The following is a 25,667-nucleotide window of genomic DNA, read 5'->3' as shown; positions in this document are numbered from 1 at the left end:
CCCCTCAGGGCAGAAGCTCGTCACCTGCGCATACTCAATATCCGTGATCCCTCGTCTCGCCACAATTGGGTCCTTCACCCCGCTGAAGTCTGGCGCTCCGCATCCCCTAAAATCCTTGAAGGAGAGTGTGCGAGTCCCTGACTGTCCAGGTGCCATGTCACTCTTGAATGAGGTGATCCTCCATCAACTCGATGATCCCTTCCTTGATCGACCCAAAAATCACCAGGGTCGCCTCAAGGATGCCTCTTGTAATCTCAGATGTGATGAACTCGCGCAATCCATTATCAACCGGCTCAGAACCTGTACCTGAACCTGACCCATACCCTGAACCTCCTGCTCCGTGACGTGTCACCACCATTCTGAAACAAAACACACAATCGTCAGGTTCATACATAACCTCGAGAGTTTTCACACACTATAAGTTCCCTGGTTTAATCTCAGCTCTCCTTGATTTGAGTACAGATCCTCTGCTTCCAGTAGTACGGGCCCATACTACCTTCCACATCTATCCGTACTTTCCTCAAGAATTTTCCTTGACTCCACCAAGTCCTTTTTTACTACTACTGCTCATTGTACTACTCTCATCCTAGGCTTACCCTAGGGCAATCTCCAACCCACTCTCCGCCATCAGCTGCATAAGAAGTCCCTGCTACCTTTCCCTAACTAGATTGCGGATACCATTACATATTACTAAGACCAGATAATTCTTCGAATGAGAGGTCTCTCCCTACAATGGTTAGACTCAAACAAGAGCTGCGAAATAGGGCTAAACCTAACCCTCCAAAATTATTTAGTCCTCGTAATATGTAACTTAACATATTCGTTTACTAGTTAATTAAAGATGACTAAGACTCCTAAAAGCACAAAGCAAGCAGCATTCAGGCATTGAGTAACCAAAACCAAGCATATCCTAATCAGGCTATCATATCGCTGACTAGTCAGTACTATTATGTAGTTCAATAAGCACATACAACAGGCACGTAAGGCATCTTCCTAGATCCTTAGCACTAATCTTGCATGCAGTTGTCATACACATACAGTAGGCAAATAGGGCATCCTTCCTGGATCCTTAGCCCCAATCTAGCATGCAGTTCTCATAATCACATCATATATCATAGCAAACATGTATATGTATCTTGGGAAAAAACTTACTTGATATCGTCCGATTGCACACATCACACATCTTGTTCTTTCTCAAAACCATTAGTTTTAACTTCATAGAAAAAATGTTTTCATTGTAAAAATTTCTCAAACTCTCGATTTGAGTCCAGACACCCTCGAAGGTGTGTCCGAATCCCTCATACCAAGGCTCTGATACCATCTTGTAACATCCCAAAATTTAAGGCCAAAATTTCCTTTTAAATTAAACAATTATAAAACCACTTGTCTGATAACAATCATAATATCACTCATATGAAAAACCAATGTATCGATAGTCAAAACATGTCATAAAAAAACATCATCAGAGAATAAATCCCAAAGATCTTTGTGCGGAAAATGTAATGTGATGCCCTACGATCATGCCGACTCCTTTCCTTTCGAAGAGTTCCCCCATCATACAACATACCATACAATAACATAATGCCTAGCATATATGGGTGCTGGCCTCCCCTTTGGTCTCTTTCAATCGGTAACTGCCTAGCATATCTGGGTGATGGCCTACCCCTTCGGTCTCTTTCGAAGAGGAAGTACCTGAAACCAAAACTAAAACCGTAAGCACAAAGCTTAGCGAGTTCCCCCATCATACAACATACCATACAATAACATAATGCCTAGCATATATGGGTGCTGGCCTCCCCTTTGGTCTCTTTCAACCGGTAACTGCCTAGCATATCTGGGTGATGGCCTACCCCTTCGGTCTCTTTCAACCGGTAACCGGGGACTATTTCACCCCTACTACTACCACATAATACCCTAGCTTATACACATAAATCATATACTACCTAGCATATCTGGGTACTGACCTCCCCTTCAGTCTCTTTTAACCGGTAACAGGGTCTATCCTACCCTTCCTACCATTATCGCATAATAACATAACATACTAGCATATAAAGCATAACAAATAGTGGCATACTAGACAATTATCAAAAAGACAATCATCTCAACTATAATCAAATACTAGTGGGCCGATATTGGTGCCTTCGACCCACTCCTACTGGAAGGTAACTCACCTCAAATGTCGTGAAGTAGCTGAACTGTCCTCAACTCTGAAATCAACCCCACTTAAAATCCTACACATAAAATTTTTTCCTTTAATTACCCTTTCATACTTATAATCCCTTACGGGTCAACTTTAGTCAAAGTCAAAGTCACAGTCAACACCCTGGTCAAAGTCAACATCCTGGGTTGACTCAACTTGTCGGGTTGATCCATCAACTCATCGAGTTCCATGAATCATAAACCCTAAAATTGCGATCCAACTTGTCGAGTTCTTTCACAACTCATCGAGTTCCTCCTATCCACTAAATCATACTTCTCCAGTCAACTCGTCGATTCATCCTTGAACTCGTCGAGTTTTTCCCTTTACAGAATCGAGACACTTCAACCCAACTCATCGAGTTCCTCTATGGAATCGACGAGTTCTTCAGTCTGTTAAGCCATCTTAATAGAATAAGCTCCTATCCTTCAGATCTAATCTCCATACTCCATTTACATACTGAAAATGTTCTTTTAAGGGTGAAGTTTCCAACTTTACCCGATAATAGCCTTCCTTAATGGGTTTAGTTCAAACCCTAACTCTTTAAGACCTAGATCTTGATACAAAAGCTATTTATACTTCAAGCTAAGGAATACGAACTGATATCTAGACCCTAGACACTACATGAACACGTAAAGTCTCTGACTTTCTCTCCATGTATGGCCTTTTGGAGCTTAAAAGGCCAAAATGACATCCTAAAGATTGCATGGGGCTTCAGTGGTGATAAATTTTGCACCCTTATGCCACGAAGGCCCTCCAAGGTCCTAGATCTGGAAGTATACTCACTTGGGACGTCCATTTCCCAAGGACCATGCTACTTGGACCAAAAATTCAATAAAAATGAAGTTGAAGAGATCTAAGTAATCATTAAGCAAGTTTGATACTTGCTTACCATGAAATGTTGCAAATGGAGTGAAGTTTCTGGATCTACTCTCTTCTTCTTGAGTCCTCAAGCTTCTTCTTTTTCTTCCACAAGCTTCAAACGCACAAGTTTTTTTCTCAAAAATGACTCACAAGCTCACACAATGCATTAGGGTTTCGAGATTTAGGGTTTGGGACTTGGAGGTTATAAATGAGGCCAACCTTTAGAGGTTAAGGTGTTTAAATACGGAGCTAAACCCTGAAAATTAGAGTTTCATTTTGCCAGTCCTATTCGTCGAGTTGAGGCTCTCAACTCGTCGAGTAGACTTTACATCCCGTGTCCAAATTCCATTCCTACTCGACGAGTCTGGGGCCTCCAACTCGTTGAGTTTATATACAAAAGTGAATAATTTTGATTTAAAATAAATACCAGGAAACGGGCGTTACAGAATAGGATCTGATAGACTGTCGACTAATAGACTCTACCCTAGGACCACAACCAGACAAGGAACAAGAAATAAGGCCAAATAAATTATTCTAAGGCTATAAGATCCTAACCGTATATAATTTTAAAAGCATACACTTAGAAGTTACTAATACCAATATCATTCCAATTCCAACATAGAATCCAGTATCTCCAAGGCTACAAACATCACATATCAAGCCAATCTATCGCTGACTACTCGACACTAGCATGCAAGTCTACCAGCTCATACAACATATAAAGGAATATCTCGTAGCCCTAACTAGCATGCGATTCTTAGATTCATAATCAAGTCATAACATATAACATATATGGGTATTCTGGGGAAACTTACTTGAGCTCAGCTGATTGCATGCACCACACCCTTTCTTGTCTTAGAAAACTTTTTCCTTGAAAACATTTTTCTTTTTGAAAACTTTACAGATCCTCAGTTTTAGTTCAGATACACCTGAAAGTATGTCTGAATCCCTTAAAGCAAGGCTCTGATACCAACTTGTAACAACCTAAAAATCAAGGGTAAAAATTTCATTTTTATTATAGTCAAAACACATATATCATTTAATCCAAACATTCCAAAACGTTGCTAATTAAAAACATTTATCAGAGTTCATCCCAAAATCACATATTGCGGAAAACACGGGTGTGCGCTGCGATCAAGTCGGGCCCTCCCTTTCCAAATCGATGATACCTGAAACCATAAAAAAAACTCTAAGCACGAAGCTTAGTGAGTTCCCCAGAGCATACCCCACATAAGCCACATAATTGCATAAACCATATCAATCACATAGGCAATATCAATCAAATAAGCTATATCAATCACATAAGTCATATCAATCACATAAGCCATGCATATAAACACATAAGGATGCCCTGAACACCCTCCAGGGTCTTACTCCAGGATGCCTTGGGCACCCCCACACGGTCTTACAACTATGTGCCATGGGCACCCCCATGGTCTTACTTGCAATGCCATGGGCACCCCCACATGGTCTTATAACCAAATGTCATGGGCAACCCCATCGTCTTTACATGGAATGCCATGGGCACCCCCACATGGTCTTATAACCAAGTGCCATATGCACCCCCATGGTCTTTACCTAGAATGCCATGGGCACCCCCACATGGTCTTATAACCAAGTTCCATGGGCACCCCCATGGTCTTTCATGCAATACCACAGAAACAACTAACATACCACTTAGCATATAACCAACTAGAATACCATATATTGCTACATCAACTAGTGTACCACATATCACACAATGGGTCGGCCTTGGTGCCTTCGACCCATTGGTATGGTGAGGAGACTCACCTCACACTGCTGAAGTCTCGCGGATAAAACTCCAGCTGCTGGTCGACAGATTCCCGAATTGTCAACATTAAAACAACACCCAATTAATAATTGGGTTCCAATACATAACCATAAGTCCATGCTTGGGGTAAAAAGACTTTTTTACCCCCTACCTAGCTTGATCCAAACCTAAGGCTCAAATACACACTCTAAAGGTTCAAAAACCAATTAATGAACCAAGGCCTAACATATGGCCCAATTTTCCAAATTGGGCCCAAACTTCTACATGGTCTTACCTTAAGGCCCAACCATTTATTCTAGTTCAAACACTTGGCATTTTGATGGTCCAATATCTCATAATCATCAAGGCCTAATTATGGCCCTCTTATGACCCAAATTTCCAAATTGGGCCCAAGCCTTTCCAATGGGCCTTATCCTAAAGCCCAATAATTTCCTTAGTCCAAAAACTTGTTCCCAATTGGCCCACGAAGGCTCACAACAACTTAGTCCAAGAAATGGTCCAACAAGAACCCAAACACCTAAGCCTAAAAGAAGGCCCAACTTGAAGCGCAATCATCATTAGGTTTTTTCACATAAAATGAAAATTAGGGGTAAGTGTTCTTACTTAACCCATTAAGGACTTAATCCATTAAGTCCATCACCCCACTAGGCCAAACATACAATGTAATCGGGCATAAGTCAAAATTTCAAATCCAACGATCCAACACGGGTCCCGACAAATCCAAAACTCATATTTCCAAAATTAGGGTTTTTCTAAACCCTAATTAGGGTTTCCAACCAAATTACAAGCCAATTAATCCAATAATTAAGTTTTTACATAAATTTAAGTCTAACAAGTCGGGTACCACCCACTACCACCTCGGGCAGTGGTGGTGGTTATGATCCTAAACCAAAATAGATCAAAAAACATCCCAAATAACGGTCCATTCACACGCAAGGGCACACAACCACCTAAGGTGGAAGATGGTGGTGACAGCATGGCGGCGTGAGGTGGCAGCCACCACCTCACAGTGGTGGTGGGGCTTTCATCGGTTTTCCAGCCAACAACAACAACACACACACATGCCTGAAACACAACAACACCGGGATATGCACTCAATCAACATTCTTGTGGCGGCAGACAGTGGTTGGAGACAACAGCCACCACCTCATGGTGGTGGTGGCGGGTTTTCTTGATTCTCTGCTAAACAAAATGCACATACTACACCATTAATTCCGAAAGTAGCTCTTATAGGTGAACACATACGTACTCAGCCACCTACAAGGTGGCGGAACGTCACCGGAATGCAGTAGAAATGGCGACCAATGGGCAGCGGTGGCCAAAACGGCGATTACGACCCCATACAGCCAAAAACGAATGAAAGAGATGAGAGAATAGATGCGGTTAGCCTTACCAAGAGCTTTCCGATCGCACACGACCCGTGTTTCGCCGGTCACAACATCGTCTCGTTCTTGGTGGGGTTTCTCCGGCCGTTCACGACATCACTAGCGGCAGTAGGGGATGTGACGGTAGCGTTCGACAACAAGGTAGCAGAGGGTAAGGTGTAAATCAGACTTGACGTGGCAGCGGCGGCTGAGAAGGGTCCGAAGGTAGTGGCGGCTGAAAAAGTGTGGCTACGGTTAGGGTTAGCATGGTGATACATCTTTAAATGATAGGGAAAAGAAGGCGTTGGGTTTAAACCCGTATCCCATACAACTTCATACAAATTTGACACTTCCAGTCCCTCCCACTCATAATCTTTTCAAAATAAAACCATAAGTTACCATTCAGTCCTCAACATTCCATAATCCTTTCAATTTAAGTCCAATATTTTACCAAACACCCACTGACTTCTAAAAATCTTTACATACCAATCCATAAATTACACTTAACCCCCAATATTCAAAAGTTATGACATTTAACCCCCAAAACCAACGCCTTGCTAAATTATTCCAAATTTAGGGTTACAATAAAATAACATGATCTACATTTTGGGTTTAAGGGTTTATTATTTATTTACTTAATTTCAAACCGAATGTTACAACGCTGATGCACTAGTTCTTGATTAATGACTCCAAAGATTGTGTTCATGAATTCCATAAAGCTTGTGCTGAGGACAGTTCTATATGGGTTAAGAAATACATCTCACATTCTCACTTAGGGGTTACGACTCTTATTAGTAACAAAAAAGTCAAAAACAGTATAAAATAGTTAACTAGAATATATTTGTAGGATTTAACGTAACGTATTTTGTTTGTACATCTACTTTCTTTGATCTATTTTATTTTGAAATGATGCTATCAAATCACATACACACATCATGATGTATGGGTGGTTTGTTTTATTACGAAAGCTTGTTACCATTAGTAGGTGGCTTTTAATTGCATTTCATTCATGCAGATGCCATAAATTGATGTTTGTACCATTAAAAAGAGAACCATTCTGTTGGCTTTGCATGGATTTTGTTCCATTTTTATAAAATTTTGTCACTTTTAAGATCAAAAGTGTTGCCCCTAAATAAAAACATGACACACGTTGGAAGAGAAGAGATGCTCCGTATCTTCCAATCGATGCAAATTATGTATACAAAAACGTTTCTTGTATTTTTGACATTTTATAATAACATACTTTTTCATAAAAAGGTTAATTAGTAACATATGTGTGTTGTTTTAGTTATATACAAAACCAGCATTTTGGTTCAGTTTTAATTATAATGCATTTAAATAAAACAATTGGGAAAAAAGAACGCTAATATATTAATTATGATTTGTGATTTATATCAAATATAACTTATATGATTATCAAAATACTGAGAAATATATATTAGATAGTATCAGCAACAATGCATTTATATATTATTTTCAAAACATAAAATTTTGTTGTGAATAATTATAAGATATTTATTAGTATTTTTTAAAATTATATTTGATCTTTGGTATTAAAATTAATATTATTTCTGCCTTGGAAACTATCATTCAAAAAAATCTTAGATTTGTCACCGTTTTGAACTATTTGATTATGTAATCATTTTAGTTAATTATGTTATGTTTGGCGTACTAATTGAACAGTTAGCTCTTAACTGAAAATTAGTTGTTAGCTGATAGCTGCAAAACTATATAGCTATTAAATAAAAAGCTAACTGATAGCTGAAAAGTTAGTTGAAATATATAAAATTACATAAAATGACATGTAAGAGTATGTGTTTCTATAATTAATTAAGGGATGTATTTGGAAAATTTTTAAAAAAGCTCATAAAAAATTAATCTAAGTAGCTTTACAAAAAGCTAGCTTATAAGCTACTAGTACTTTTTAGCTTACCAAACACGACAACATAAAAAAGCTCGAAAAATAAGTTAGCTTCTCAGCTAGCTGTGGCTCGTCAAACACAGTTTTAGATAACAGCACTAATAAATTTTAGGTATATAGATAAGAGCACTAATAGGAATTTTACGTGGTCAAATATCTTAACACATGATGAATGCAAAGATAACGTGTGATGTTTGTTTAGCCCTCCGTTATGTTGTTTTTTATGTTAGAAGGTGTCCGTGAAGCAAAACTTAGCATTAGCTTCTAAATGGATTATAGAATAAAATCCTTAATAAATCGTCATCACAAACACGATTTCCAAATTCTAATATATTTTTCTGTTCATTAGAATGAAGGGCAGTAAGTTTGACAGTATATAGTAGTTAATCAAAATATAGTAAGGCAATATATATACACATTACATAATTATATACCATTAGATCAAGTGTACACTACAAAGGCTTTCACAAAACTCTTTCTTCTTTCTGCCATGGCAATAGCCCAGTATCTGGGTCACTAAACCTTTTTAAAACCCAATCCCTCAAACGCGAATCATTAACCTCACAAAACCGACTCGTCCAGTCACCCGGCTCAACCGCCCGTGTCCCCAAACCCGGGGCTCTATCTTTAGACCCGACATTTTCCTCATCTTGCCAATCCGAAACATAAGTAGCCACTCTCCTATAAAACTTCTCCTTAAACACCTCCCAAACTTGAAACTTATAGTGATTAATCACCATCAAATTTCTATCCACATTCACGTATTTGAACCCATCCTTTAGATCAAAATGGTGCACCATGTTGATCAATGATGGGTTCAGTTTCTCGGGTCGAACTATGCTCTTGTGCCTCTCGGGTAGGCCCAACCGACATTTGTATCCCACCATGACTCCTTCTGGTGGAATCTTTTTCAAACCTGATGGCCCAAAGTTATGACAAGATATTCGTAACTCTGCTACATCAGGTTTGCTAGTTTGGTTTCTAATTAGGGTCTCTAAGCGGACCCCAGATGGCAAATATAAGAACTCATCCACGTCAATAAATGCGACCCATTCGCACAAGTCCTGGGCGCGTAACGCACAATGGGCAAACCCGGCTTCTTGAGTCTTGATCCAAGGCCATAAATGTCGGGTAATCTTGTAATTTTGATTTACTAATGATTCTATGATGTTTTCTATATCATCATCACTATTGTTGTCGTATATGAACCAACGGTCAACTCCAATTCGGGCATGGTACATGATCCATTCTTGCAAGAAACGGGCTTGGTTCCGGACCATGGTGCATGCACATACCCGATGTTGAATAGAAACGGGTGGGTCGGGTGAGGCTTTTAACTCGGGTCGGGCAATGGAGTCCAGAATACCTTTTCCATTGATTTTGATCGAGACTTTGATGGGATTACTGTTGTCGTTCTTCAGTGGGACATTCAAAAGACTCGAAGGAGTTTTACACCGTACGATCTCTTGAGCGATTGACACAACTTCTGATCGGAGAAGCAACTTGGGGTCGGACAAATCAGAGCCGTACACACACCGGAACTTAGAGGCGTTGGACGGTTTTCCTGGCCGTAGATTGAGTCCCTTCACGAACACAACGGTGGTGTTGTCGCGGTCGATCATGGCTTCGTAAGCTAACGACTTCCAGTCGTGTGTGGGTCCCGACGGGAGGAGTTCGTGGGCGTTCAAACTGACGGACGCGATCATGCCACGTGGTGGAAGCTTACAACGTACAATCTGATGATCGAGATATGCGCCGCCGATTGATAACGGCGAGGATCTCCGGGATGAGTTTGGAGAAGAATAAACGCAGTCGATTTCGTGTTGCGTCAACAGAGGACTCGATGGAGGGTATTTTAGTAAAATCATTACTTGGTCTGGGAACAGCACCTTTTCTCCAATGGATATACCACGCGCCGCCGTTGATTCAGTGGATATAGCTTCTGTTGTTGATGTTATCCATGAAGCTACCAAATTTGGATGATACCTCTCTGTTTCAAAAGTTGTAATCATGATCAATTTTCAACAAAAAGTATAAATAAAGCTACTAAGAATCATGAAAGAAGCTATTTACCGGTGAAAAAAAGTCGATGAGTGGAGAAAGTAAAACCAGATAAGAAGAGAAGAACTAGGGCGCACCGAGAGATGACGAACAGAGGACAACGATTACGGCGATCTTTCATGGCGTTAAACCTCCCAAAAGTATCATGGAAATCCGAAATCGATCACAGATTAATCACATAAAGATAGATCATATAGATTAAGTTCTACTAAATTAATTCGGTAGCTTAACACAAAACTTGAATTTTGTAGAAAAGTAGAAGCGTCTACCGAAAATCAATATCAATGTTGAGTAGGAAAGGACTATATACCGTTGGCCACTAAGGTTGGTTCAAGTTGGATTTTGTTTACAAAAGAAACCACTTATTAAATGGAAGCTATATTCCTGTATTGATTTTTTTAAAAAGTGAAAAGGAAAGTCCCAACTCTAAAACATTATCGCTATGCTTAATAATAAAACAATAAATATCTAATAGTAACCCGTAAGTTAAGCGGAAGCCAAATGCTGAGATTGCTACGAAATTTATTAAACAAGATGCGTGGAAGGCCTTTGCTAAAATATCATTGGAGAACATGAACTTCATCTTATCAAACACGTTTAGGATTTGGTATTGACACATGACATGGAAAAATGTTGTTCCAATGAGTGGAACGGTATGGACGATAGGTTAGGGCCTTTAAATTTATAATATTCTATTCTTATATCTTATTATGTTAGTATAAAAAACCAGATATAATGTTATACCGGTTGAGCGGAAAAAAAAATAGAGCCAAAACAAAATCATTAGTGAAGACTTAATTAGGGAAGTGCAATTCTTTTGGAATAATCATCACATTGAGCCTTTTACTATCATGGATTGAGAGACTCTACGAATCAGTTCTGATTTTTCAATGGTAATAAAACAATCGATTCATAACAAATTGATTATGGTATTTTTTACACAACCTTCTGATTTTCAATTTCTGTTTTTTGATTTTCTATTTCAATCTTTCTTAATACATTGATTTTGATATTTGATTTTACGCATCCTTAAAAAATCGATATTCTATTCATGTTAATCTGATTTCAGGCGGCCTCACTGATTTGATTTATGATTTATGATTTATGTTTTGTCTTAATCTGATTTCTAATTCATGTAAATTATAAGATTTTGTTATTGTTTTTCTCTTCTTTCATGTTAGTTTTCTGATAAAAAGTTAATTTATGTTTTTTTCGTTTCCTTTACTTGCTTTTGTCTTATTTTTTACAAGATTAAAATAATAACATGTTGTCTACAAAACAAAGTTACATGGCAATGAGAAGAGAAAAAAAACAACTAATATTGTTACAAGAACGATCAAATGAGAAATTTACAACAATGACTCATTTAAAAATAAACAAAAAAGTCACAGTCCTTTGCTAACTTTTGTTACTATAACGATATTTCCAACCCTATACCAAACCTCAAATTCTTACATCATTTGGTGTCGAGTCATCTTCAACCCTATTATATTTTACACACCATTTTGAAGTAAAAAAAATAATATAACACCAAATTTAGTGTTATATTATTCATTTACATCTGTAACACCCTGTTTATTAAATAAATAAATAGAGGAATAAATAAATGAATAATAGCCCTGAAAGCAGAATAGTATAGCAAGGAGTTAGTTTTGTGACAACCCAAGTTGTCCCGTTACATTTCCCCGTTACCGTTAACGGAATATTCCACTGTATAAAAGTTCCGTTAGTTAGAGGGCGTCAATTTAATAAGCATTTTTCATTTGATTACCTTTAACATGCCGTTAAATCGTGATAAAAGGAAATAAAAACACAGGACACACATTTCCATTTATTTGGGGAAAATGTCAAGTTTTATTATTACGACCACTAAATCGGGTGCGACCAAAAGTCCCGTTTAACGGCAGTATCGGGTAAAATTCCACTGAGCCCCGACTGTGAAACCTATATAAGGGTGAGTGGAGTCCATTGGAGACTTTTTACACTCTCTCTCTATACTCTCTCTAGGCTCGTTTTCGACTCAAAAACCGCGATTTCCGACTCCTAAACGTAAGACTATCAACCCTAACTTGTTCTATGTGTACCTTATTGTCATTATAGCCTAAAAATCACAAGATTGAGATATGAAAAAGGAGTTTACGGCCTAAGTGCCTCCTTAGGCCGCAAACCCCCAAAAGATGGCCAAAATGACCCCTAAATGTCCTTAAAGGCTTGGAAATAAATTAAGGTATTAGCCTAGGAGTGTTTAAACACTAAAATGCATGGTTTTAGGACTCAAAGAAGAGTTACGGCCCAAGCACAAGCTTAGGCCGTAAACTCCTCAAAATCATGTCAAAAGTGCCCCAAAACACTCCCAAACTCATCCTAGGGCTTATTACATGATTTAGGGACTTATCCTCTCGAGTTTAGACCCTTGAAACACTTCAAAATGATTTATTAAAAGGAGTTTACGGCCCAGACAAGGGTCAAGGCCGTAAACACCCTTAATCATGCCCAAAATAATTATTTTGTCCCCCAAATGGCCTTATACACTTACCATAAAATACTAGGAGGGGATTTAAGGGCTTAAACTCAAGAAAATGAGGGATTTCTTGGAGTTTACGGCCCAAGCATTTAACTAGGCCGTAAACTCCCCAAAACCCACTCAAATGTTGGTTTTAATCACCCATAATAGCATCAAACTTCATAAGAAAATTCTAGAAAGGCAATAGGGACTTTAAACTTCACAAATCACTAAGGGTGAGAGTTTACGGCCGTAAACTCCCTTGGGAGAGTTCCTATGCCGTAAACTCCTATAAAATGCCCTTAGGAGCCTCAAACCCACTCATGCCTTTTAGGAAAAGTGCTTAGAATAATTCAATGAACAAGCTAGAAGCATCAAACACCCAAGAATAGGACCTTGGGAGTTTACGACCGTAAACTCCCTTAGGTTGGGTCGTAAACTCCTTGTTTGGTCCATGTTGATGCATTAAACCCATTTACACACTTGATATTTGATTTTAGCAAAGTTCCACAACTGATAGGAGACCCTTAGCACCCTTAAACGCTACCCGGGACCCCAAACACTCAACCAAAAGTGTTTTCCGCTCCTTTGAGTGTGTATAATTGTTTAATTAGTATATTATATGCTAATTGTATGTGAACATATGTTATCATATGTTAAAAATAGGTCCTTGTGTGTGTTCAAGTCCTTGCGTGACCCCGAACGCCCAAACGACACCTTCGTAGGACCTACTTACACCAGGTGAGTTCATACCCCTGAATGAACCTTTTAAATGCTTTTAAATGTTTTATAAGGGGGATTACAAGTTAAACATGCCAGTTATCATATCAATCACATGTGATTGATAACCCGCATGCACAAGATTTTACCACTGTACACTGTTTTACCAAGTAGGACACTGTAAATGGCTTTCAAAAAGGGTTTTTTAATTGTTCAAGTTCTTACTTTTATAGCTTATCAAAGATTCATTTTCAAACTAATTTATAAAAGATTCCCAAAGATTTCTAAAGGTTTTCACACCTATTTTATCAAAGAATAAAGGTTTTCATGAATACTTTTAATTGTTAATTATTGCCGCTTCGCTTATACTTATTTTATACTCCTACTCTGTAATGCTTTCGCTTATACCTGATGACGCTTATACTTATTCACGCTCTTACTTAGCGATGCGATTCTTCTTCACTTATACTTGATAACGACTCTACTTCACTTATACTTGATACGCTTTTGCTTCACTTATTGTCGCCTCTACTTCATGATACGCTTATACTTGTTCGACACTTCTACTTCACTTGCGACCGCTTCTACTTCACTTGATAGACACTTCTACTTCACGAGAATCACTTTTACTTGATACCCACTCAAGCATAGTTAGATGTATGTCTGTGCTTGTGTAGATGCATATAAATAATGGTTGAAGGACTTAGGAAGGTTTGTCCGCCCTATTTCCTTTTCTTCGTTGAGATGTGGTCTGGTGGGATCGGATGTCCATCCGAATGTCATTTGATTCATTAGTTATATACCATGTATACAAGCTTAGGCATACGGGTTACTTCAGTTAGTTCAGTTAAGAGTCTCTACTTCAAGTCTATACTTTCATTAGAAACCCACTATTGGGAAGTCTCTACCTCTAGTCCAGCACTTTCATTAGAAACCCACTATTTGGGATGCATCTTCAGGACACGGCCTTCTCCGTCGTATAGTTGGTAACCAGAGTCTCCTGTAGGGAGAGCGGACATTGTGTGTATAGATCTATACGGGATTGACACCCCCGCACCCTGACTGCTAGCTACAGTCCACGGCTCACCAAGCCAAGGGGTGACAAATGTCACATTATATAGATGCTTGTAGGGCGTCTGGAACTCTAGTCAGTATGGTTACGAGTATCCTGGGTTACCTTATAATTCATGGCTTTAAGGTAACGGTATTTTCATCAGCAATTTACACTGTATGCTGATGTCGCTTTTCAGAGTCACACTGTTTTGACCTTGCTAGACGTATCTTTCATTTGATACTGTCTGGGGTCTGTAGTCTCTGTTTTGACCTTGCTAGACGTATCTTTCATTTGATACTGTCTGGGGTCTGTAGTCTCTGTTTTGACCTTGCTAGACGTATCTTTCATTTGATACTGTCTGGGGTCTGTAGTCTCTGTTTTGACATTGCTAGACGTATCTTTCATTTGATACTGACTGGGGTCTGTAGTCTTTGTTTTGACCTTGCGAGATGTACCTTTCATCTGGTATCGTTTTCGGTCTATATTCACTGTTCTAGACCTTACCAGCTGTACCTTTCATTTGGTACCTTCTGGGGTCTGTGTCTCCCCTTTGTTAGACTGAACCAGGCATGTCGTTAAGTCGATACCCTCCTGGAGTCTATGATTCTTTGCCTTAGTCAGCAGTCCTCACTTCTGAAGCATATGTTATTCCCTGATGTCTCTTGCTTTCTTTAATAATCAAATTCAGTATTTTGATAATAATAGCAATTAAGGGAAAACTACCTCTTACCACAATATACTGAACAGTCTTGGTAGAAGGCTGCTTTATTTAAAGAAAATATAGGATTTTCTAGAAAGAACACTGATGCACTGAAAACACTTAAACTACTACTTATTAAGGTTATTTGACTAAATGACACTAAATACTTATGAACTCACCAGCATTTGTAAAATGCTGATACTCGCTTTTCAAATAACTTGTAATCTCAGGTCAGCAATTAGACAGGTACATCCCCGGAGCTGCTGTTGAAGATGGCTTAAGTACCTTGCTGCACTTTATATATTTTGCTTGTATTAATTTGATACTATGTAATGTAACCATGTAAAATTATTACTATTAATGCAATATTTTGTTGTACTTTGATTACTATATGCATGTGTTGTGATACTTGACATGACGTCATCCACCCCAGAATGTTTCCATCGTTCCGGTTTTGGGGTGTGACAAGTTTTGGGGGTTAAAAAGTTATAATTGAAAGTTTATGGGGTTAAATGGTAAATTTCGAAGTCAATTTGTAACGAGTTTTGAAGGCTGGGGTTAAAAGGGTAGCATATGGACTTTATTTGAGAATAATTTGTAAAGGAGGGGCCGAATGGTAACTGTGGGACTAAATATGAAAGGAATTATGTGAGCATGGGTGGGAAGAGTAAAATATGGTCTTGGTTTGAAAGAAGAAGAGAAAGGGAGGGTTGATCTTGGCATTATGGCAAAAAATTTGAGGAGTGTCGGGTATATAGGTTCCGATAAACCCTAACCCTAGGGATGCATTCAGCCGCCACCATTCACCCTCTCAAACTCTGGCGCCGCCGCTATGTTGTCTCTGACAATCATCCGACGTCAACACCTCCGAAATTCAGTTCTTCTTCTCCTTCTCCTTCTTCATTCGCTACCACAAGAGGTTTCATCCACCGAGAATCGTCGTTGCCGTCCCACTGTTTCATTGCTAGCCGACCATCGGAACCACCGCCATGACGAGCGTCGTTGTTGCTATTTCCTTTGAAGATGAGTGTCGCTGGTCTGGGTTTTCTGTTTACTGGTGTCGTTGCTGCTTGTCTGGGAAACAAAAGGAACCACCGCCACCATCGTGAGGTGGTGGCTGCCATCGTAAAATCATCACTGCCGCCGCCATACGCCACCAGGTGGGTGGTTGGCTTCTCTTTCCGAGAAAAAGATGTGAAGGTGTATGTGTTTCAGTTTGCGGGTGTGTGTGTTTGGCTGAAATTCTCGAAAAAGGCATCACCACCACCGTAAGGTGGTGGCTGCCACCATTTAGCATCGTTGGCCACCACAATGTGGTTATGTGTGTGTATGTGTTAATTGAGAGTGGTATTGTAAAATGTAATTAGGAATTAGAATAATGAAAAGAAACCCTAACCACCACCGTGAGGTGGTAGCTGCCGCCTCCTCCCGCCACAGCCACCGTGTTGGGTGGTGGTGTGCTTGGTGTTTGATTCATTGGGATGTTTGGACAAAGGAACTAAACCCTAATGGGCCTAATAAACCCTAATGGGCCTGATAAACCCTAATTGATCTAAGGACATTGTATTGGCCTAATGGGCTATGAATGGGTTGGAAACCCTAATTAGGGTTTAGAAAACCCTAATTTTGGATATATGGGCCTTGGACTTATCGGGACCCACGTTTGGGCCATTGGAATTGAACTATTAATTACACATGAGCATACTATATGAATTACCCTATAGATTGATAGACTTAATGGATTAAGTCCTTAATGGGTTAAGTAAGAAACACTTAACCCTAATTGTCATTTTATGTGAAACCCTAATTTCACTTGGGCTTTGTATTGGGCCTCTCTATTGGGCTTTGGTGTTTGGGCCAATAATGGTTCATCTAAGATAATCACATGGACTAGAATATGTTGATGGGCTTTAGGGTAAGGCCCATATGAGGGTTTGGGCCTAATTTGGAAAATTGGGCCATAGTTTGGGCCTTTATAATTATGAGATATTGGACCATTAGAAATGCCAAATGTTTGGACTGGACTAAAAGTTTGGGCCTTTGAATAAGACCATGTAAATGTTTGTGCCCAATTTGGAAAATAGGGCCATGTGTTGGGCTTTGATTCCTAGTTTGACTTTTGGGCCTTAGGCTTGAATCAAGCCAAGATGGGGGTAATGTAGCCTGTTACTCCAAGAACTTATGGTTATGTGTTGGGACCCAATTATTAATTAGGTGATGTTTTGATATTGACAAATCGGGAATCTGTCATCTAGCAGTCGGGGTTGTGTCTGCGGGATTTTAGCAGTATGAGGTGAGTTACCTTCCATTAGAAGTGGGTCTAAGGCCACAATGTCGACCCACTAGTAGGGGTTGTTTGTTAGATAATTGTCTGGTTAGCCACTATATAATATGTTTTATGTGCTAACATGGTATGATGTTATGTGATAGTGGTAGTAGAGGAATAGTCCCCGGTTACCGGTCGATAGGGTCGAAGGGGTAGTTTAGTACCCAACTATGCTAGACAGATTATGTTATATGTGATATGATATTAAGTGATAGTAGTAGGGGTGAAATAGTCCCCGGTTACCGGTCGGCGGGACCGAAGGGTAGGTTGGGCACCCGGATATGCCTGGCAGAAGTAGGTTGGGCACCCCGGTATGCCTAACAGGGGTAGGTTGAGCACCCCGGTATGCTCAGCAGGGTAGGTCGGACACCCAGATATGCCTGACATGGGGTAGGTCGGGCACCCCGGTATGCCTGACAGTACGTGATTTGTATGGTATGTGGTATGATGGGGAAACTCACTAAGCTTCGTACTTACGGTTTTCAGTTTTGGTTTCAGGTACTTTGTTTTCAAAGGAAATGAGTCGGCTCAATCGCAGCGCATTACACTATGTTTTCCGCACATGAGATCTTTGGATTACACTCTGATATTATTTCATGATAACATGTTTGACTATTGACACTTTGGTTTTGACATGAGAGGTTATTATTGATGCTTTATTACTTATGATTTTATAATAACTTATTTAAAAATGAAATTTTTGGCCTTGAATTTTGTGATGTTACAACATCAAAATGATGCAAAACTTTAATGCACCACTTTTAGTTTATTTTCTTTGATCCTTATACTTTAATCACATATTAACTTGTTATTAATTAATTGTAATTATAAAAGTTAATTAAAATTTATGGTAACTTGTTATTAATTAATTGTAATAGATATATTTTATACAAAATTTTCACAAAAAAAAGGAAAAAGATGTACCTAAATATGTTAAAAACTAATTAGTTGAATAACTAGTATATAACCCGTGGGAACCACGGTGACAAAATTAATTAAACTTTTATGGTGAAAACTCAAAATTATTATTCAGTTATTTTAAATAAATTATTAGTTAAAAGGAATTTTTTTAGTTATATAAAATTATAATCGTTAATTTGAATAAATATGTGAAATTATATCATCTTATAATTTTTATTAATTTTATTTTAATTTTTATTCTAATGTTCTTAATTTAATTTAATTAGAGTGAGAAATTTAAAATTTGAAATTTGAAATTGTGAATCAATAGGTTGACAAGTGGCATGTATTAATTAGGAGGTTTAATAGGATGCCACTTGGCAAAAAAAGAATAAAATATGTATTAATTAGGAGGCCTAATAAGATGACGCATGTCAAAAGGAGATTAAAACTATTCTTTTACTAGTTTATAACCCGTGAGAACCACGGTTACAAAATTAATTAAACTTTCTAAGTAAAAACTCAAAACTATTAATTAATTATTTTAAATAACTTATTAATTAAGGGATATTTTTTTAGTTATATATAAAATTATAATCGCTTATTCAAATAAATACATAAAATTATATTATTTTATAATTTTTGTAAATTTTATTTTATTATAATTTGTATAAATTTTATTTTATTTTTTATTCTAATGTTATTAATTTAATGTAATTAAAATGAGAAATTGAAATTTGAAATGGAGAATCAATATATTGACAAGTGGCATGATATTAATTACAATGCCTAAAATGATGACACGTGACAAAAGAACTACTTTTTTTATTAGTATAAGATAAGATTAGAATAGGGAGATGTATTTGACAAATCTATATAAGTTATAAAAGAATATAATATGAAATATTCTTTTTTATGTAAAATATGGTGTAAATTTTGGTGTAAATTTGATGTAGGGTTGGAAGTGCTCCAGGGGTGGAAGTACTCTAAGGGCCTCATTTTTTTTTTCTGTTCGTGGCCTCAACTCTATTTGGAAAGGCATTGCATGGAGAACATAAACTTCATCTTTAATGTAAGACAAAATATCCATTTCGATATATTTTAGTGTGTATTACACATTTATATTATTAGTATTGTTTTATTATTAAGCATAGCAATAATGTTTCGAGTTGGTGTTTTGCCGACTTCTCTTAGACATTTATGTTGCGTGTATATATATGGAAGTAGTGGGAAATCAATACATATCATATCTAATATAGTTTACACCAATAAGGTTATACGGAGTTGCTCGGAAGGGAGTTCGACATCATCGACTTGGCCTTGGTACACACCGTGCCATGAACTCGACAATAGCTGCTCGACAGTCCAACTCAATATACTATTACCCAGTATACTCTCCCATTTATTCCTTCCACCCACCAATCAAACATCTAGTTTTATAAAACAAATCAATTCACAAACTCTATAAATACAACCCTTAAACATCATTTTATACCACTCTAACACCTTCTTTATTCTCCCTAAAAATGTATTCATCTTCATCTTCGGGAATTTTGGTGTCGATGATAGAAACGACCATATAGATTATTTAATCTGTTGAAGTGAATATAGAAAAACTATTCCAGATGGATGTTGAAAATGCAAGGTGGATAAAAAAGAAGATACATACAAAGAAATCGTGAAGTTGCCTAATAATGTCGTTTGAAAAATAAAAAAAAATATATGCAACTTTATTGCTTATATTTTTAGCTGTATTATTGTTTATTCTCATATTCTTTATCTTGGAATAATGTTTATATCTAAGAGCTATTACAAAAGATTTTTCACTATGGGTGGATGTGACAAGGAAAATTTTTCTCTATCTATCTGTTTCTATCTTTTTTTTTAATTTTTTTTTATTTGTGTTTATGTCGGAGATCATCATCGTAAACATACTATCTACCATCGATAAGGGTTGTCTACTTCTTACATACTGTTACTTCATTTTTATGGGGTTGAAGTAATGTTAAGGTTACTGCTATTGTAAAGAGACTATTATGTATGTTGGAAAGAAAAAAACAAATGTTTCGGTTAACTTGTTTTATTTATGTTTTTATAACAATGACTTTTAATATTCTGATCAACCGATAATATAAAATTTATAGAATTTGTATTGATCATTGTGTAAACCTTTCGAAGCTTAGTGAGAGCACTTACCTCATGGTAGCTTTAGGAGTTGCATGCTAGTGTTTATTGAGATATGTAAAGAGCATTTAGGATTCAATCTGAATTGATTTTGATGAATTCAAGGGGTGTTTTATGTTAAGGGGAAGATACCCTCTTATAGTTGTAGAGTTATATGGTATGAACACTTTTTTTATCACAAGAATTTATAATTTTTGTAAATTTATTAAATATAATATGTGAAAATGAAATTGCAGCACAATAAAATTTTGGTGTTGTTCCGAGTTATTCACTGAAGTTATTTTTTTGCACAATAGGTAATTAAAGTTACACAATCAATGTTAATGGGAAAATGACTCTTGAGGGTAATTAACTTTTGCGTTTGTACTCATTTGGTCCCTTTTCTTTTTTTTGTATTCAATATACCATCGAACTTGTTGTCGGTGTTTACCATAGCCCTTTTGACCGGCTTTTGACCTGTGATAGCCGGTCAAAGGGCTATGGTAAACACCAACAACAAGTTCGATGGTATATTGAATACAAAAAAAAGAAAAGGGACCAAATGAGAACAAACGCAACAGTTGGTTACCCTTCTGATTCATTTTCCCTTTACTCATTTACAACAAATCCCACATCATCTCCTACTGATATTAATAACTTTTATGAGATTCATTCTTGCTTCTTTTCAAAACATAACCTACGAAAGGACATTATTCATACATGTACAACTTTGTAATGCACTTGAATATTTATTAGGGGAATCTTGACTAAGCAGGCGCATTTCATGACTACATTTACATTTCAATCAAATGATTTATCGTATCATGGATTCTAGACAAGTCTACAAACGAGTGGAATCATAAGTGCTATGATTTTTAAGTTTACTTAGCTTTAAGATCGAACTCATGGGATAAGATACAACATCAATATGTACAATACACCATAATATTGTACATATTGATGTTGTATCTTATCCCATGAGTTCGATCTTAAAGCTAAGTAAACTCAAAAATCATAGCACTTATGATTCCACTCGTTTGTAGACTTGTCTAGAATCCATGATACGATAAATCATTTGATTGAAATGTAAATGTAGTCATGAAATGCGCCTGCTTAGTCAAGATTCCCCTAATAAATATTCAAGTGCATTACAAAGTTGTACATGTATGAATAATGTCCTTTCGTAGGTTATGTTTTGAAAAGAAGCAAGAATGAATCTCATAAAAGTTATTAATATCAGTAGGAGATGATGTGGGATTTGTTGTAAATGAGTAAAGGGAAAATGAATCAGAAGGGTAACCAACTGTTGCGTTTGTTCTCATTTGGTCCCTTTTCTTTTTTTTGTATTCAATATACCATCGAACTTGTTGTTGGTGTTTACCATAGCCCTTTGACCGGCTATCACAGGTCAAAAGCCGGTCAAAAGGGCTATGGTAAACACCGACAACAAGTTCGATGGTATATTGAATACAAAAAAAAGAAAAGGGACCAAATGAGTACAAACGCAAAAGTTAATTACCCTCAAGAGTCATTTTCCCCAATGTTAATTACACCAGTTTTAGCAAGGCAATGTGCTAATTAGAAATATGATTAAAAGATATTTAAATGTCACGTTACTAATGCCACGTAATTATTAGTGTAAATGAGAGGAACTTAAGTTGGTCTTCGTCGTTTTCATTATCAGTACTCCAAAACCTCAAGAAATAACTAGGGTTTTCAACTCCGCTAGAGAACAAAGTGAAAAAGCAGGCAAGCAGTAGCAATGTCAACCTCGAACCCCCAAGGGTTTTATCCTATAGTGGAACTCAACTTCAACGGGGAAATTCATTCGTCATCCTTTCTCTTATAATAACTATATGAAATTCACTTTCATGGATCATTATTTTGTTGGTATAACACACTCAGAGTGTAATACTTTTCTTAAACGTCGCATGCAATTATATTATAAAAAAACTATACTAATGTCCGCCATGGGCTCCCTTTTTAAGTGGCATTATGCTTATTGTGAATGATGTGGACTATGTAGGTTTCATTTTTGACGCATATGGAACCGATGGTCAAATATCCCTTTATGTGGACCATGTTGATGTAACACCCTTTGTTTAGGTAATTTCATTTTCGACCCTAAGTATTTGATTTGTTGCAAAATTAGTCCCATAACTCACTTTATGTGAGGCGTGTGTTTGTGTTAGTACACTGGGCATGCCCAAGCATACACAGGGCATACGTTGGGGATCAAACCCTAATTTTTAGGGTTTGATCCTTATTTAAGCAACATTATCTCCTCAAGACCTTTCCCCTCATCAGCATTTGTCTCCAAAATCGTCCCTTGCAAACCTTAATCCATTGTGTGAGCATTTTGAGCTTGAGATAGTGTATTTTTTGTTCTTGAAGGAAGGAGATGATAGTAGAAGCATCTTGGAAGATTAAGACCACCTAGATCTATAAGTATCTCATCCTCAAGCATCCTTTGGAGGTATAAAGTTTGGATCTTGATGAGTTGTTTTCTTAGATCTTGCTAGTCTAGAGTTTGTGTACACTTTTGGTCCAAAAGTTTGGTCTAGTGAAGTATAAGCTACTCCAGGTCCTTGAAATGTAGTTATATGTAATTTTGAGTTCATAGATTCATCAAAATGAAAGCTTTAACATTCTCAGTAAGCCATGCAATAGTTTTGGGACTTCGGATGACTTTTAGACCAAGGGTTTGAGCTTTTACCCTCTTGTATGCATGTAAATGGATAAAGTCAAATACTTTATCCATTAAGGCGTCCCCTTTTACCTGGATCTGAAGTTTGGTGTTTTGGCTTAATGAAATAAGGACTTAATAGTGAATTGAAGATTTAGCTCTGGTACGCTAGGCATACTTGGAGGTACATTGTGCATACCAGGCTTGTAACTCGTGACTTGAGAGGCACCAGCGTAGAGGGGAGTATGTAGGGCGTACTCAACCTAAGTAACATCTATGACTTTTTGACATTAACTATGACCAAGATTTTGACCAAGTTTGACTTAGGGGTATTTTGGGTATTTTGAGCAGTAGGTCACCGTTTGTTGTATAGGTGACCTGTAGAGTCAGCAGTTGGAGCTGTGATTTGTTCAGCTACATTTCAGATTGTGAGGTGAGTTTGCTTACTGTACTTGTGGGTCGAAGGCACTAATGTCGGCTTAGTAGATTGTGTATCATGGTTTAGGATGTTGCTTTATTGTAGTGATCTGTTTGTTGTTATATATTTTATCTATTCCATATGTCGACATAGTGAGGTTGACTTGAGGAAATGTTGTTTTGTGCGGAAGCCAACAAACCTGGGAGCAAGCCAGACCTAACCTATGGGCCAGATATGTAGGCCAAACTTATGTTGTGGGCTCGGGAGCAATCCATACATGCGTTTTAGGCCAGAAAGGCAAACCAGACTCATGCAGACTCAAGGGTAATCCAGCCCGATGGTTGTGGGCCCAGTATGCATGTTGTTATATGTTTGTGTGGTGGTATTTTAGGGAACTCACTAAGCTTTGTCTTACGGTTTAACTGTATGTTTCAGGTACTTATGACGATCAGGGGAAAGCAAAGGCATGATCGTACGCATCCTTCGGTGACATGTTTTGGAGATATTATGATATATTAATTTTGGAATATTTGTACTTGATATTGGTTTCTTATGACTTGTGTTTGATTGAAAAAAATGATTTTTCTTTAATTAAAAATAAAAAATTTTATTATGATTTTCGGATGTTACAAGTTGGTATCAGAACCCTGGTTTGAGTGAATTGGATAAGCATTTGTGTGAATCCAGACTCAAACTAAGTCACTATAAAGTTTTCAAAAATGATTACAAATTATTTTCAAATTTATTTTTCAAAATTGTTTTCAAAGGTAAAGAAGAAGGATGACATGTGTATGATTAGCCGGAGCAAGAAAGGATGTGTATGATTAGCCGGAGAAAGAAAGTATACCCCACGATACCCATACTATTATTATTTTCTTATGATGATTTTGATAGAACTGCATGATAGTTTATAGGCTAAGGATCTTCAGGAATCATGTGATAGAATTGACTGAGTTATAATGCTTGATATCCTAGGAGAATCTCTTGTATGCTAGATGGAATTGACATCATTACTATAGTTGCTTAGTGTGTGCATCATAGTTGTACATAACTAAGATTCTATATCCTAAGAATGTTTGATTTAGCCATATTTCCTGTTCCTTGTTTGGTTGTGGGCTTAAGGTAGAATCAAGTATTTGAATGTCTATGGGATCTAGCGTTATGTATGATTTGCATACAAGAGCGACTACAAAGGTTTGTGGAAGTTTCATGAGTGAGTATGTGTGTAGCAGACCAACTAAGGAATATTTATCCACTCTCTCTCTCTCTCGAGAGAGAGAGTAAGGATAGTATATATGAATATCCTAGTTGTTGGGACTGTCTTCGGGTAGTTTGTGATGATCCATTGAGAAAAATATGGGTAGGTGTGGAAGGTATTATGGGCCCGTACTACTGAAAGCATAGGACCTATATGCATTGCAAGGAAGTCACAATCTTGAGGGTTTAGTCTCCTTGTGATGTGTGTCATAATATGAATTATGGCATTTATGATATATTTTGGTTCATTTTCAGTATGCTGTTCACGAGAGGATTTGGTTATGGAGCTAGTGGCTAGGATAGGCCAGGATTGACAAATGATGACATTTGTGAGTTGATCGCTATTGCGGTAGCTGCTACTATCTTGGGTGCTATCCCCGAGGTCTTTGGGTCTATTAAGACTGTGATGGTTGATTTGTTCGATGAGCAGTACATCCCTGTGTCTGAGGTTGATGCTACAGGGGTTCAGGGGAGATGATCATTCTTGTATCAGGACTTCAGCAACACGAACCCTCGGAGTTTGACAGGTTCAAGGACCCAATAGTAGCTATGAGATATATTTATAATGTGGAGGGCTACTTCTTCACTTATTCTTTCCGGAGGATTGGAAGGTCAGGTATGCCCCAAACCTTCTTCGACTAGGCGTGTAGGACTCGTGGAACCTGGTGACCGGTTCCTACACTCCTAAGCAGAGGACTGTTGTTACTTGGGAGTAGTTCTTAGAGATGTTTCGCACGAGGT

General features: G+C 37.6%; 1 protein-coding gene across 2 annotated transcripts; it reads right to left on the bottom strand.

The window, feature by feature from the left end:
- Nucleotides 1-8,453: 8,453 nt before the first annotated feature.
- Nucleotides 8,454-10,637, bottom strand: LOC111889372 (glycosyltransferase family 92 protein RCOM_0530710). 2 transcript variants are annotated; one of them, XM_042899332.2, is made up of 2 exons: nt 10,277-10,637; nt 8,454-10,128 (listed from the first exon to the last, which is right to left on the bottom strand). In XM_042899332.2, the coding sequence occupies exon 2, from the start codon at nt 10,004-10,006 to the stop codon at nt 8,603-8,605; it is 1,404 nt and encodes a 467-aa protein (XP_042755266.1). In that variant the 5' UTR covers nt 10,007-10,128; nt 10,277-10,637; the 3' UTR covers nt 8,454-8,602. The 2 variants fall into 2 exon arrangements, with proteins under 2 accessions (XP_042755266.1, XP_023741285.1); XM_023885517.3 differs by having other exon boundaries at nt 10,212-10,628.
- Between the last annotated feature and the right edge of the window lie 15,030 nt (nt 10,638-25,667).

This window comes from Lactuca sativa, chromosome 2, assembly GCF_002870075.4.
Source record: "Lactuca sativa cultivar Salinas chromosome 2, Lsat_Salinas_v11, whole genome shotgun sequence".
Lineage (NCBI taxonomy): Eukaryota > Viridiplantae > Streptophyta > Magnoliopsida > Asterales > Asteraceae > Lactuca > Lactuca sativa.
This window is presented reverse-complemented; position numbering and strand designations above follow the sequence as displayed.

Bases quoted from the DNA above. Each gene is read 5' to 3' on its own strand.
- LOC111889372 (XM_023885517.3), bottom strand. From the start codon at position 10,320: ATGAAAGATCGCCGTAATCGTTGTCCTCTGTTCGTCATCTCTCGGTGC. The intron at 10,129-10,211 runs GTAAATAGCTTC...CTTTTGAAACAG, and splicing joins TCATCGACTTTTTTTCACCG to AGAGGTATCATCCAAATTTG.